General features: G+C 42.7%; 1 protein-coding gene across 1 annotated transcript; it reads right to left on the bottom strand.

Moving 5' to 3' along the window:
• Positions 1-219: 219 nt before the first annotated feature.
• abhd15a (abhydrolase domain containing 15a) lies at positions 220-12,154 on the bottom strand. Its single transcript, XM_035153518.2, has 3 exons — positions 11,139-12,154; positions 2,342-2,694; positions 220-1,461 (listed from the first exon to the last, which is right to left on the bottom strand). Exons 1-3 carry the CDS (start codon positions 11,667-11,669, stop codon positions 810-812), a joined length of 1,536 nt encoding a protein of 511 aa, XP_035009409.1. The 5' UTR covers positions 11,670-12,154; the 3' UTR covers positions 220-809.
• Positions 12,155-15,704: the final 3,550 nt, after the last annotated feature.

The raw sequence follows: 15,704 nt of genomic DNA, 5'->3' as shown, positions 1-15,704 counted from the left end.
CATTCTCACAGTTTCACCATCATTAGATCTGAACAGAAAACCACAGAAACCTTGGAGCACAGAGTTGAAGTGATGAGATGGGAAAACTCACAAGACGCTTCCAGTTCCTCAGCTCATTAACAGATCATAACCTCATGACACAGACTTTCCTCTAAAAGCTGCAACAAGTTTCTCTATTCTGGGAACCACGACCATTTCCCAATAAAGAAGAGAACATGGTGATGATTAACACAGTAAACTTTCTTTAATGTTTTCATTACAATAACACTGCACAAGTCCTTCAGACTCATTTGACATTTTGCTCAAATTAATTTGAAATCTTCACTGGATTTTTTCCCCTTCTACTCTCTAAGCACAGGACTTTTCTCCTGAATAATATCCCTTTGGAAATTAAAACATTAACAGTTAAACATTACACATTACAAAATATAGCAAACTGTGTAAAATGTTAGGCAGATGAACTGATGAATCAAAAACTGTGTAAATAAAACTGAATCTTTTCATTCTAACAGCTGGCAGTGAGGAAACCTGAATCAGTCCATAGAAAAATATACAGCCGCTCATCTTGAGGGTTTAGTATCAACTGCCGAGCAGCTGAACATAACATCTGCCTGCCAACTTGTGGCCTGTCTTGTTTTTTAAGTCCTAGTGTTTTATGGCTCACTTTAAAGTACTCCATCACCTCAGCACTTTACAATCCCAGCCCATTTCTAGTTTTGTAATCATAAGACTTTGTCTCTGAGTGTCACACAGGCAAAGCGTCACATCCCAGTGCATCAGTGCAGTCCATTAACTTCCATTAAGCTCCCTCATCGTGTGTAGGACCTCTGCCAGTTGTAAATGGCGTGGATATTATGGGAACACTCTGGCACCCTTTTACATGTACTGACGCTGCGGTGCCGGAAAAACCTGCCCCCTGCCCCTCCACCCAGCCCCCTCCTCCTTGCTGCGAGCTGCTTTGCTCTCTCCTCAGCGGCAAAGAAGTCTGTGGTCGCCCTGAAGAATTCCAGCAGAGCTCTGTGGCTCCAACTGGTCCCACGGCTCGGCACGGCTGGAAAGCCGGCTGCACCGAATGCACCAGCACCACTCCCCTGAGACTGGGTGGAGAAACCACAGTGACCTCCACGGTCCGTTAGGAGGAGAAAAAAATGTGGGTTGGTCTCAAAGAGTTCCAAGGGTATGGTGGAGTAAGTGTCCCCGCGGACCGGGTCATCCCGAGCGCACACGCTCAGAACAGGAATGGCCACTTCGTCCACGTCTCTCAAGGGTTCGTTACGTTCCCAGTAAGCCTCCCAGGTACCTGATGTATTGGTGCTACCACTGCTTCCTGTCGCTGCTGCTGCTGATGGTGCAGGGCCTGTATGTCCAGTCTGACAGAACAGCGCCTCCTCCAGGCTGCGCAAGGAACAGCTAGAAAACAGGGTGTCTGTCTGTATGGTCTCTCCCAGCACCGTCCTGTACCTATGCATACACACACACATTTGCACAACAAAATAGAATTCACACACACGCGGGCACACACACACACACACACACACACACACACACACACACACACACACAGGTAAACAGAGAAAACAAGACAAAAATACCAGTAAATCAATTCTGAGGAGCTGCACTGTTCTCACATTCCCTATTGACATTGATTCAAGAAACTTCACCCGGGTCACGGTGTTTCTCAGAATCAATGACCTGCCCATCTGTTGCTACAGAAACTTCATTGTTTCCTAATTTTGTCTCGGCCTGTCCAATAAATGGTTAGTGAGGTTCTGCTTTCATTACAATCTCCTTTGAGCTGGTTTCAGAATTTAGACCATCCTGTTCATATCACATCCTCTGTGATAATCTATATCTACTCTTTAAAGGTCCAGTGTGTAAGATTTAGGTGAAAGGAATCTATTGACAGAAATTTTATATAAAATAATCCTAGTGATGTTTTCACGAGTGGGTTTCATCTAAATTATACAAATTGTTGTTTAATTTACCTGAGAATGGGCCCTTTATATTGAAATACTTTATATTTACATCGGGGGGGTTCTCTCTATGGAGGCCGCCAAGTTTGTTGTAGTAGCCCGGACTGGACAAACTGAACACCATTTGAAAACGAAAGGTTACCACAGGTTCTCTTTCATGTTTGGAAGGGGAGGATGAGGTGAGCGTTATTCAGCTGCCACATGCAACTTCTCCACTTTATGTCACTAAATTCTACACACTGCAACTTTAATAGAAAACAAAGTAGAATCAATCTTACATACATACTTTGCTCCGAGCTTTTAAGACCATATTTTGGACCCATTTCTCATTATCTAACTGATTAACAGCGTCATCTTTATCTCAATACCTGCTGAGACAAATCTTCTGGTAGAGCACCAGTGCCCACTGCAGGGGCCAGCACAGCCCGTTCTCAAACCAGCTCTGGCAGCGGAACATGGGCGACAGGCAGACGGCTGCCGTCACATAACTCGACGATCCGCACTCCCCCAGGTACGACAGGAGGAGGCCTGACCCGCTGCTCTCGCTCACTGCGTACAGTCTCCCCGCAGGCTGCCTGTAGCGAATGTAGCGCACGGCCTCGCGCAGATCCGCCGGGTCTCCAAACTGCTGCAGCTTGAGGGTGGTGAGCGGGGTGCTGTTGTGGGTGCGGCGGTTGAAGATGGCAGGCAGGTAGCCGTGGGACAGTGCCGCTTCACACAACTGGAGAGAGGGGTTGGAAAAATAAGTAAAGGTAAAGGTAAAGTAAATGTATCTCCAGAAATGTTTCAGCTCAACGATGCCTTTCTTCAACATCTGGATTTATATGAGGGAATATAAGACTGAAATGGTCGACTCTCCAAACACAAAAACGCCAAAGTAATCTTGGTTACATAACTTCCAGTGATATCATTGGCCTCCAAATGGTTAAATCCTGCTTCTTGTGTGCCCTGGAGCAAGTAAAAGAGAACACAGTGTCCCCTTCACATGTTACAATATATGATCTACTTCAACATTTCACTGAGTCAATAATCCTTCCTGATTATTGACTCTGGAAATTTGGCTCGATAACGACTTAAGAAAGCTCTATCTGGTCTCTTGCCGCATTGCAAAATTTTGTTTAACTGTCTTCACTCTCAAATTGTTCATAACAACAGCCTCCAATTGGGAGGCCAACCAATTTATGTCCTTTGTACCTGTCAGCCTCCAAGCAATTCACGATATCCAGAAACATTTAAATCTAACTGGGACATCTTTATTTTTCTATCTCCAACTCTGCACAGCAATGCACACTAATGTGCCTTGGAACAAATGGCTCTCCACACATCCATCTCAGACAGCTCTGACCAGCCCAAGTAGACTGGTCTCAACAATTTATTCTATTACATCCACATACTTTATGGGAGGACCTGCTGGGGAGCTTACTCTTTCAAATAGAATTTCTTTTTTTTAAAATCCTGTTATACATCTTTTACACCAAAATTAGCACATATATGCAGGTCTTCAAACAGGGTTAAACCTGCTAAAAATGTGATTGACTTCTTTCCCACTGCCAGGAGAGGAATTGCTTTTCTGATTCTTCATGTTTGATGTCACAAACGCTTCAAAAACTGAGGTGCTGTCTCACCTCGCTGTCTTGCCATCCATCAATGCTGATCCCAGCCAGAGCCGATTAAAACCTGTGTCTACTGTAGAGTCATTTGATCTGGGAGTAAATGTTTGTGTCCATTCCCATTGCAGACAAAAGCCAGATGTTAGAGGGTGCGAGTTGGTTTTCTGACTGTAGAAAAGGGTGTTGTTTGTCCCTTTTTGTGCCCCATGGTCGATTTTGTGTGGCCTGGTCACTTAGTTGTTATATCTCAGAATTCAACAATGCCTCCTTTTAGAAGTCAGTTTCCATTTTGCTCCCTGAAATGTCGTCGCTGCCTGCACATGCATGGTAGTGCTTTTTATTGCATGGAAAAGTAAATAACCATTTGCTGGCAGAGGTAAAATAAATCACAGTAAACCACCAAGGTTAAGTGTTGCTCCCTTTCACTGTGTTGTTTATCCATGCTATCCGTGTACACAGTCATACAATATGAGCTGGATTAAGTGCAATCACTTTACTGACACAGTAAAAATGTTTGTCATACCACTGAATAACATGGAACCCACTGTTGTTTAACATATATATAAACATATACATATATACATATATATATAGATTCATCTCTCAACAAATCAGGGTGGTTCCATGCACTTGGCAAGTGTAAGATGTACAGGCATTATAGAGGCAATTGTCAAACACAGTGGGGGGATTTATGAAGGCTATTATGCACAATGTCATTTGTTTAGATGATGCCCATGCAGCCCACAGTCAGCTGCTGAGAAAAGCCTCGACCTGCATGGTGCAGCGTTCCCTGAAAAGGACTTGGAGCGGTGTTGGCAGCAGGAGAGCAGAAAGGACTCGAGTGTGGAAACCTGTGATCTCATGTCTCTGGCAGGAAGACTAAACTTTCACCGGAGAGAAATATCACTACTCTGCTGCATGAATGTGACAACATGAGATATCAGGGCGGTATAAAGTCATTGGTGCTGAACTGAATCAATGCCAATTAAAATGTGTGCGCAAATGTGGAATTGATGCAACATTTTTCTTCTATTCAGCACATAAATAAAAGTTTTACGATGGTTGAAATCTTTGGAGGCTGTAGGAGAATGATGTATCCTCAGAGGAAACAGCAGAGCCTCAAAGGCTTCATGAAACGTGATGGTAAGGTGAGGATCTTTGTCACATTGGGTTGCAACTTAGCTTCCTTTACTTCATTCACTAAATTCTTGATCTTGATAAACACAGTAGTTTTAAGTGTTAGTAACATAAATCCGCTCTGGAGGTAGAGCGGCTTGTACTTTGCAGAGATCGGCGGTTCAATCCCTATCTCCTCCAGTCCACATGTGTCCTTGGGCAAGAGGCTGAACCCCATAAAGTCCAGCACATAGTAGCACTGTATGAATGCGTGTATGAATGGGTAAATGGAGTAGTGTAAAGCGCCTTGAGCAGTCGATAAGACTAGATAAAGTGCTTTATAAATACAGTCCATTTAGCAATAATCCAAATATCTTAATAAGCCTACAGCTTAAAACTGCATGAGCTGGGGAAAATAAATCTGGCAGGGCTGCAACGTTTTGATTTGAGCAGAAATGACATCCCCCATGTATAAATTGCGAGGCTCTTCCTGCAGAGAAGAATTGATGATTATTCCAGTCGAGCCTCAGAAATTTACCTTTAGAATAAATTTTCCACGTCAGTGTCTGGAAACTAATGCAGGCAACTTGTCTTCCCTGTAAATTTGCAGCGTCAATCTGCTTCATCTCACCACAGAGAAAAGTTTTCTTCTTTTTCTCAGAGGTTTGGTGCTTATAAGCAGATAAAATGTCCGATTTGAAATGAGTTTCGTTTTTGCTTTAGATTTACAGAAACCCCAGGATACTGCCGGAGCAGCTGCAGAATCACGGCATTAAATATTTAACAGCTCAGAGACACTGCAGTCGTATTTTTGCCCCTTTCTATATAAAAAGAGGATTTACTCCAGATACAGATACAGGCAGCGTGAGTAAAGCTCCGAGCAGATCTAATACACTGGAGCCTCATTCATTCACTCACTCATTCATCAGCCTCTTCCAAAGATAACGTTGGATCACTGAGATTCAAGAGGAACATGTGAGGGGGAGTGGAGAGCAGCTCTAAATGACCCTGAATCACTTCAGTTCAGTTTCCTTCCCACAGGTATTGAGATATTTAACATTTCAAAGGAGCTGCAGCCGGGTGATGAATGTTGTGCCTTAGATTGAATCAGGTGAAGTTATGTTGCCCCGGTTATGTCTGCATGCTCCAGTATTAGCAAGCTACAGCTGCACGGTGTAAACCACGGTCACACAGTGTGGTGATGCACTGTGTGAGTCACCCAGGCACACTGAGCGATGAGGAGGTACTGCACTGCGTTAACTACTAAACACAGAGTGGATGGAACACAAGAAGAAAGTGGTCAGGGAGAATTGACCACATCCAAGGATATTGCAACGGCTAAATCTGTTACATTGTGTGTCACTGAAAGTTTTGGTCTGGAGGTGAAGCAATGACTCATGACCAAGGAGGAATAATTTTGAAGATGTGATTGTGAAGGCAGTGGTTATAGCACTATCGCCTCACAGCAAGACAAACCTGCTTCTTTCAGTGTGCAGTTTGCATCTCTGTGTCTGCGTGGGTTTTCTAAAGCCCCTTTTCTACTGCTCAAAAAAACACACTAACATCTGGCTTTTGTCTGCAATGGGAATGGATACAATCAGCGCTCGCTCCCGGCTCTAATGACTCTGCAGTAGAAAAGGGGTTTTAATCGCCGTCAATTGGCTGCTTTGAGCTGGTTTACCTGCATATGGAAAATCTGCGTATACTCACTATATTTGGTGTAAAATGGGTGTAAGATCGGGCTTATCTCTGCAATGGGAATGAAAACAATCAGCACTAACTCCCTGTTCTGATGGCTCTGCAGTAGATGTCGGTTTTAACGTGACACCAGGATTAACGCTTTAATTTCTTCTTTTTTATTTTTCTGCTGCTCCTTTTGCCGCGTGCCGTTACGATGTCCATTGCACTTTCGGACATTGGCGCATAAACAGCCACAAACATTTGTGTACTTATTGTATTTTACATCTTGCTAACAACGTGCAACAGCTCTTGTTTGTATCACGCAAGATGCAACACTCGCAAGACAGCGAGGTTTCTGACGAGTTGGTTTCTGGCGTATTCGTGACGTCGAACATTAGTCACACGGGGAAATAAAAGGCAAACTCCTCGACTGGCAATTAACTGAGTTAATCACATTTATTTTGCATGTTTATTCATGTTTAATATACTTGTGTGTAAAAGAGGTATACGATGACCCTGTGATACGCTGGTGAACTGTTCAGGAGGAAACCCCACCTCTCGCCTGATGCCAGCTGGGATTGGCTCCAGTCCACTGTGACTTTCAATGTGGGATAGTGGATGGATGGATAAATTACAAAACTGATGTTTTCATACAACCTGTGATTTGCACATGACACATGCAGCTAAACACTCGATACCGATCATGAGATGTTATTTTAAAGGTTGTGTACATTACTGAAAAACAAGATACTTCAGCTTTGTTCTAAACCAGATTTGCAGACAGAAGGTTTCAGGCCGTGTGTTATTTTGAGCTGTGCATTTATTTTTGTTGAGCTGATAGACTGTGCAGTGTCAGTGCAGTGATAAATTCCTTCAGCAGGGACTCCAGACGCTGGACAACATGCCAGGGCTGTCCCTCACACACACACACACACACACACACACACACACACACACACACACACACACACACACACACACACACACACACACACACACACACACACACACACACACACACACACACACACACACACACACACACACACACACACACACACACTGAGCGTCGCATTTCTTACTCTTATCCCCCTCCACTGAAACAATGACAAACATAAATAAAAGAGGGCCCCTGAAAAGTTCAACAATATTCCTCTCAAATCACAGTGTAATGTGATCTGTTTCTGTGAGACCACCACTTCTGTCAAACTAACTTTGGCACACCAAGTTAAATTAAGGATGTTATTCGATTAAAAGCAACAAAGCATCTCACTACAGTGCTCCATCATCTATCCAGGTCAATAGTTTGCCTAAATACTCTTCAACAGGCCTGTGACAAGGGCCATACATGGATTTACTCCTCTGAGTTAGGAACAGGGCAATCGGTGCAGACATTTGAGAGGAATTATGGCGATCTTTGCTGAAAATCTATTTCGTTGAATATTTGTTTTGCTTTAAATCTTCCTGCAACTTCATACTGTATAGGCCCTATACAGTATGAAGATAAGCATCACGGACACACATTCGAAGTGGAGAGGAGCTATGAATAATTTGAAGACAACATCACCACAATTAAAAACACCAAGGAGCACTAACTATTTTTCAAGGTAGCTCCTTTCATACCAGCCTCCATAAAACTGTATTTTGTCACAGAGGGTTTGCTGAATTAGTGTTTTCCAAGATGAATGAGAATCAAGTGGTTGGTAAAATGTCAATACCTTTTCATTCTAGCTGAGAAAAAAAAAACATATCCAATGAGTCATTGACAGAATTGCTGCCAAAATCAGATGTAGGGCCAGACACTGATGTAGGAAAAAGTGGGGAGACAAATTTGCATTTTGCTGAGCGTGTGGGAAAAATGTCTTCAGTGTCCCCTGTGTCCACTCGACAAGCTCCCAGCTATTGTTGAATAGTACAAGAGGGCACCTATGGGCGAAAGTTCCTACAGTGTTCACCAAAGATGTAGGTACACACCTTCAAACTAAATTCATTATTGTTCACTGTCATCCCTGAGTAAGTACTGCTGCTCTTAATGAACAGTTTTCGCCTCAGTGCATCGACACCAAGCTGTAAAATTCCCAAAGAGATGAGAAGAAGACATTGCCCTGATCTAATCCCTGTTTCTTTGCCCAGTTGAAACTCTGACATGAACAGATGCTTGATGACCAGAGACATTCACGCCTTGTCTGAAATGGATCATGTGCCTTTTGTCGCTGGTGATATTTACACAATAAAGACATTTCCAAAACTAGGTTTGATGATGTATTTCTGCTGGTATTACTTCCCTCGCTGATCCATTCCAGACTGTAAATGTAACAACTTTTACTGCACACGTCTAAAGCTATTATCACTTCCCACATGGAATTTGAGGAATTCCAAAACTGCTCTCTCAGAACGCATGAAGTGAAAAGAATGGTCACAGAACAGTGAAACTATAACGATCCAATCTGCTCTTTCAGGAAACTACGATGGCCGTAACGCACAACATCTGACACAGCTGGATTTCTGCTTATGTGAACATCTACGACCTTTCAGCACGTTGCTCTGAACACAGATCACAAGCCACTGAATAAGAGACTCACTGCTTCATGTCTTTAGCTCCCTTCTGATTTTACAGCAGGGTTGTGTGCATTACACTACGCTAAAGTTTTTATTTGGATTAAACAAATAAGATCATTACCTAACATTTCACTTGATGAGTTTTAGAGCTGTGGATATATGGAAGTTTTTGTTACCTATGGATTTAGCCAGGCGAGCTGTTTCCCTCTGCTTCCAGTCTTTATGCTAAGCTAAGCAAGTCAGCTGCTGGTTGTAGCTTCATATCTACCACAAAGATATGTGTGTGACATATCAATCTTCTCGTCTAACCCTCAGCAAGAAAGCAAAAGACCAATTTTGGCTTAATGTTTAGTGACCACTTTAAGAAATATAAAAATATGAATATATAATGATGAAGGACAGAGATGGAGCAGAAGAAACAAGACAGAGAGACCAGTGTAAATTCACTGATTAACAACTGAAAGACTTGTTAAGTGCTAAGTATCGTCTCTGCACATTTCAAACTGTCTGATGTGGACAGCAGCAGACTAAATAAGAAGCAAACGACAAACCAAGTGTAAAAATATGAATGATTTAAGAGGAGATGGTTCATTTATAAATTCATCAGTTCCTGCAGAGTGCTGTGAAAAAGAGACATTTCCTCCTCTGTCTCCTCTCTGTGTCACAGATATAGACTCGTGTGTGTATGCCCATGCAAACATGACCTCTTTTTTATCTCTGTCCTCCACGCACACGCTGACTGCTTTATACAGTGAAAATCACCAGTGACAGAAGAAATCTTAATTGGTGTCTATCCCTTGTGGTGCCTCTGCTTCCTGTCCTCCCAAGCGTAACTGGCTGACTCCGTCACAAATACTCTCTACCCTGATAAAGGCCCAAAAAAGAGGCACAAATCCGTCTGAACGTGAGTTGCTCATCATCTCTTTATCATTTTCCTGGGTGACTATTTAAGTAGCCACATGTTTACGTTTTTATAAAACTGTTATTTTTGCCTCATCACTTTTCCTCCTCTTTCCTGCCTTCCCCTATTAATATAAGATGTTATTAACTCCAGGCTTATATCAAACCCATTTTGTTGTGTTGGGACAATCCAGTTGTTGCACACTTGTTATTTCTGACATGGAGCTGACAGGAAGCCGATGACTAATTTGCACACAGAGTTTACAGTACCAGATGAAATGAGCTAGCTAGCGCGACGCCAGGTGCCCAGAGTGATGTGAGAGCCAACAGGCATTCATGTGGAGCAGCACTGCACTCCCACTGGCCCCTCGAGTCAAGGGATGCTTTGTAATCCCTCACTCAATTACCTCAGTCAGGGCATTCAAAGAACAGTTGAAAGACTCGTAATGCTTCTGCTCCTTTTTTTTTTTTTTTTCCTTTTTCTGTAAACTGAGTTTACCATTGCTAAAAGTCAAGTGATTTCCTTTGCCCAATTGCCATTGTTGATTTGCACAAGCATCTTCCCAATACTTCTTTAAATGATTATTACGTCTCTTTTGATTGGTTTCCTTGTTAAAACACTTTGTGCAGATAACATTTGTGTGTAAATGTGTATCATGCATTTCATGGTTTCTATATTTCTTCATTTGAAATCAGTTTGCCCTTTTATCAGGGATTTTTTTTATCTCTTTATTAAACAGTGTGAGATTTTATCCTTTTAAGTTTTCAAGGATTTCTCAGAGACTAATTCATGGACCTTGATTTAACATTAAGAGAACTGCTCTCTATAAATGTGTGTAGTTTAGTGTAGTTTGATTTAACTTGTTTAAATTTAGCTTGACTGGTGTGCCTTGGCAGAGGAATGCACTTTATACCAAGTGCCAATCACTTCTTTGAATTTCAGCTATAAAGATACTCATATGTACCTTTTTAAGTGAAGAACTGCTACTGTTGGTGCAATGACAAACACGCAGTGCCTTGCAGCTTACCATTTTCATCTTGTTGATGTCATAATAGATTCAAGACACACGAGCAGCTACAAAGTCATCTAGTGAGGGGATCTTGATCTTTATCAATGAAGTGGACACAAATGGCTTTTTGTAAGCAGCGTCATGATGCTAGAGTCTGCAGATGGACGAGATATCAGTTTGAAGATGATTGAGGTACCCAATCTGATTAGCTCTGGTTATTTCTGGTAGGACGTTCATCTCTGTAATAAAGTAAATGCAGTGGAGTCCATGAGTGAGACGCGTGCATTTACCTTCAACACGTTTCTAGTGATTTTCCCAAAGGAGTTCGGGATGATGAGGAGAATCGGACTGGTGGAGTGACTGGAAGTTCTGCGTCGCTTCTGGTAGGATGGCACAGCCCAGTCCAGGGCCACCAGTCCGTCGTCGCTCAGCTGCAGGTTGTCCCGCACGAACTGGACCGGACAGTCGTAGGGCCAGCACGCCTCGTACGCGCTCTGGAGGAAGGCGCTGGCCCGCCACGTCCAGCCGACGCACGGCGAGTAATGGCTGAAAGTCCTGCAGTGTTTCAGGAGGTAGTTGGCCAGCGCGGAGGGTTTGCAGATCAGTGCCACGGTGCGCGCTTTCTCATCGGCCCGGGCACCGTCCCTCTCCTCCCGCTCCTCCGAGACGCACCTCCCGGTCTTGTCCCTCACCGCCTGCTGTGGAATCCCCAGTCCTTGGAGCAGAGCATCCGGGGGGCTCTCGGTGCCAAAATATTTGGAGCCCGGCCATATCAGGACCACCAGGATCACAATGCACAGAGCCACGAGCCATCCCAGCATTTGCACGGTTAGAGGGGGGGGGGGACAAGATGAGCTCAACACGCACGTTTTCCACACTTCAGAGCACAATGTAGTCAAGTGTTTGCATGAGAGGAAACAGTCAGTGGAGACATGCTCAGTCTTGCAGAGAAGGTGCTTGTTTTTATATCTAAATCAGCTCCTTACTGAAGTTTGGTGCCTACGGAGCCAAAGACGCACCAGTTCCTCGTCGTCACCGGCGTGCCGTCGTGCCTACTCTGCGTTTCCAGGTCGCTCCGAATCCGACGTCATGTTTCCATCTTTTTTAAAATAAAGGATGCGAGTCTCTCATTGTTGAGCTTAGTTCCCGACTGTGTGTGTGCTCCACCGGTGCTTCCCCACCAACAGCTGGGAGCGCAAGAAATGAGTAGGAGCGACCCGCGGAGCCGCCTCCCATCCCGTCCACCCCCCTGCGAGAGAGCAGGTGCCGCGTGCACGAGAGAACCTCTGCTGATAAGGACCTTTTTAAAAAGAATAAATACTTCCAATATGAACCATGCAAGAAGGTAACTTCATCTCTCTCTCTCTCTCTCTCTCTCTCTCTCTCTCTCTGGGGGTGGGGGGTATAAGTATTTGGTCATCACTCACATCATATCTTTGTAATCATATCTGGGGGAGATTAAGTGATTAAGTCGGAGCCGAGATGCCAAACACTAACCTGTTCTACTGTTGCAATAAACCAGAGATTTCTGTATTATTGTGGAGAATCTCCTGCTGCATTGTTTATGTTCGAAAGGCAACGTCCAGAGAATGTCGGGACCCCATTGTGCAGACATTCTCCGGAGTTCATGTCTGAAACTGGCTTGTGTGTAGGGCATTTGAGCACCAGGTTAAAATAACATTTTCTTTTGACTTAATCACATTACTGTAAGTTTCACATTTTGAGTAAAGCCCATAGTTGTTATTGTGCATGACTCAAAGACGCAGCAATTTCCCGCCACCATCCCAGTCAGTCACAAACAGACTTTAGTGGTACTGCTCTAGTAAGGTTGATGAATTCAGGGAAAGTGAGCTTTGTCATCTGTATGTCAGGAGCATGTTGTTTTGGACTCTGGCAGCAAAGCAAAGTGCAGCAGCACGCCGAGCATAAATTGATGGCAGTGTGGACCGGTGGCGAGCAAGCGAGAGGAAACAAACCCTAATGGAAAAATGACAAGACAGTAGATCATAATCTGTTTGCTCCATTTTTCGATGCCACTCTGCTCCTGTGGATTAGTCAGTAGAAAACGTAAACAAGTGGCAAAGTAGGAGATGCCAAGAGCGAGCAGAGAATGGTTAATTTACCCATTGTGCAGGGTACAGGGAAAGATAATCTCTCGCTGTGTGATCGAAGAGGTTCTGTGAGGGTCTATAAAACAGTTTGATCATTAACGTTAATGAGATGTTTAATTCCTAGAAATGTTATTTGAATAACACAAATTGAATGCTCTTCAAGATTCTAGGAAACATGCAATAACATGTTTTGCCCAAAGTAGAACACTGTCAAATGTACCTGACTGAGACATGTGGTGTTAAAAAGAATAAAAGATGAGCAAGAACAAACCTGAGTTCATGGGGCTTTTCTTCCAGGATAGACAGACGTTTTCAGAGGCTACAGTTTGTCTGAGAACTGCGGGAGCTGGATTTTCTTTTCTAGTTAATTGTCATATAGACCTTGACATAATGCAATTACAGCCAAAGCCAGAGTTAAATGACTGAGAGCAACCAGGTGACCAAGGAGAGACATATCCTGCTGGAAGTCTTTGGCAAAATCATCTCATATGTGGGTGTAAAACTTACTTATGGTTGTATATTCTTTGGGAAATAAATAAGTAAATATAGAGGAAAGCATTTTTTAAGCAAGATCATATAAATAACTTGTTTCACCCTGCTGTATGTCTCCGCCAACCAGTGCAGTTTCAGTCGACACAACATTTTTTACAGACTCATATGAGGTCACTGTGACCTTTGACCTTTGACCACTGAAATCTAATCAATTCATCTTTGTGACATATGAACAAATTTTGAAGACGTTCCCGAAAGCCAGACTTTAGATATCATGTTCAAGAGGCCCAAATCATGTTTTTTGAGGCCACAGTGAATTTGATCTTTGAGCACCGAAATGTAATCAGTTAATATGTGAGTCTAAGTGAATAAATGCTTCCAAATTGGAAAGGATTCTAACAAGAGTTTGCTGAGGTCACGTGACCTCGACCTTTGACCTCCAATTCCTAATCAGGTCATCTTTGAGTCTTAGTGAATGTTTGTGCCAGATGTGAAGTAATTCCCTTCGCTGGTTGTCCCTGATATATCACATTCCTGAGAACATTGTGTCACTGTGACCTTGATCTTTGACCTTCGACCAAAAAAATTTGAGGTCAAGTTAGAGATAATTTCCTCAAGCAAAGATCCGAAACATCATAATGTCTATTGTTATGATTCAGTGACATACTGTATATTTTGAAGTAGCCTAGTAGTTGTATCAATGTCTGTATGAAGTCAAAAACTGACTCACTAAAATAAAGCAAGGCTAACCCTAACAACTCACTAGTATTTCAACAATGTTTATTATAGATTTTCACATTGAAATGGAGGGTAATCTAATAATAAAATAATAATAATAAAATAAATATTTTTTTCTCGTTTCAAGTAAAGTAAGGTTTGCATTTAAAAACAAAATAAAGAGCTTTTGAAAAAGGCATCTTGAAATAAAGAAGAAAAATAAAGATGTAGTTTGAGTTTCCCTTTTCCCTTACTCAACTAAAATGAACAACTAAAAAGCTTTAACACTCCTTTTTTCTCTTTGTTCCCACTTTCTCTTGTTCAGTGAGAGAAGTAAACTACGCTGTGATGCCAGGATTCACTGCCGTAAAGATGAAAAAAGCTGCACAGGTTAAAATAAGACTGCTGTCAATGCAAGAAAAGTTGCGCAGGTTAAAATAGAAACGCTCCATCAAAATCTAATAACAGGTCTGGGTCCATAGAACGGCGTCTGGGTCTGGGTCTGGTCCGGACTGCCTATTGGTGATCTATGCTTAAGATGATTGTGGGTGATTTTTTTCGCTTCAGCTTGCTTTGATTAGGCCCAGCCACCTTCCATATGACACCAGCCCCAGCCCTATTCCCTTTTATATCACATTCTGTATCATATGTTCTGAAGTGAATGCAAGGTTGTGGGGCTCCACACCAACTGTTACTGATCTAATTTGTGATGACTTGTTTTCAATCCCTTCTATAAAGATTCCATTTCTCTCTTTCCCTCATCTTTGTGCCAAAGTCAAAAGCCGAGATAAGAGGCTTGTTATTCTCAAATTTCTGCATTTCCCTGGAAAGAAAACATCTTTGAGGTTTCATGCTAGAAAACTGTTCAAGTTACTCACATGCCGTCTCTGTTCAAACCGTCTATGATTTCAAAAAGGCCACAGGAGATCGAGAAACATGGAAAACAATACTATGTTTTGCACTGACAGGAAGAGACGAGGAGGAAGAAAAAAAAAGGTCACTAAATCAACATTAACTTTTGGACCAGATAGCAGAGCAGACACACGGTCAGAGATCCTTGTCAGAGTGAAAGGCCACAGGGAAATGTCACACATGCTTTCTCAAAACAAACAGTCACTGCTGTCCTGTGTTTGAAAACCCTGACCCTCATCCCTCTATTTATTGACAACTGATAAGGGAAACAAAGAGTTGGATGGTAGGACATAGATGGTGGCGACAACACAGGCTGCAATTTTACTCAAATACCTTGAGGCAGGTTAATCTATATTTAAACATAACTTGTTTGTGTTCAATTAATGCAAGCAGATACATGCATGAACGCAAAAGACTATTCCATTAGTGGCAGTAAGATAAGAACGACCGAACCCAGTTACTTTAGCAATTCAATAAACCCAGATAACAAAGGCACACACTCACACACACACACACACACACACACACACACACACACACACACACACACACACACACACACACACACACACACACACACACACACACACACACACACACACACACACACCTACTCTGTGATCA

The sequence above is a fragment of the Hippoglossus stenolepis genome, chromosome 4, assembly GCF_022539355.2.
Source record: "Hippoglossus stenolepis isolate QCI-W04-F060 chromosome 4, HSTE1.2, whole genome shotgun sequence".
Classification (NCBI taxonomy): Eukaryota; Metazoa; Chordata; class Actinopteri; order Pleuronectiformes; family Pleuronectidae; genus Hippoglossus; species Hippoglossus stenolepis.
Note: the sequence above shows the minus strand (reverse complement) of the source record. Positions and strands in the feature narration are given on the sequence as shown.

Bases quoted from the DNA above. Each gene is read 5' to 3' on its own strand.
- abhd15a (XM_035153518.2), bottom strand. From the start codon at position 11,669: ATGCTGGGATGGCTCGTGGCTCTGTGCATTGTGATCCTGGTGGTCCTG. The intron at 2,695-11,138 runs GTAAATGCACGC...CCCTCTCTCCAG, and splicing joins TCACTAGAAACGTGTTGAAG to TTGTGTGAAGCGGCACTGTC. The intron at 1,462-2,341 runs GTATTGAGATAA...GTGTATGCATAG, and splicing joins CAGAAGATTTGTCTCAGCAG to GTACAGGACGGTGCTGGGAG.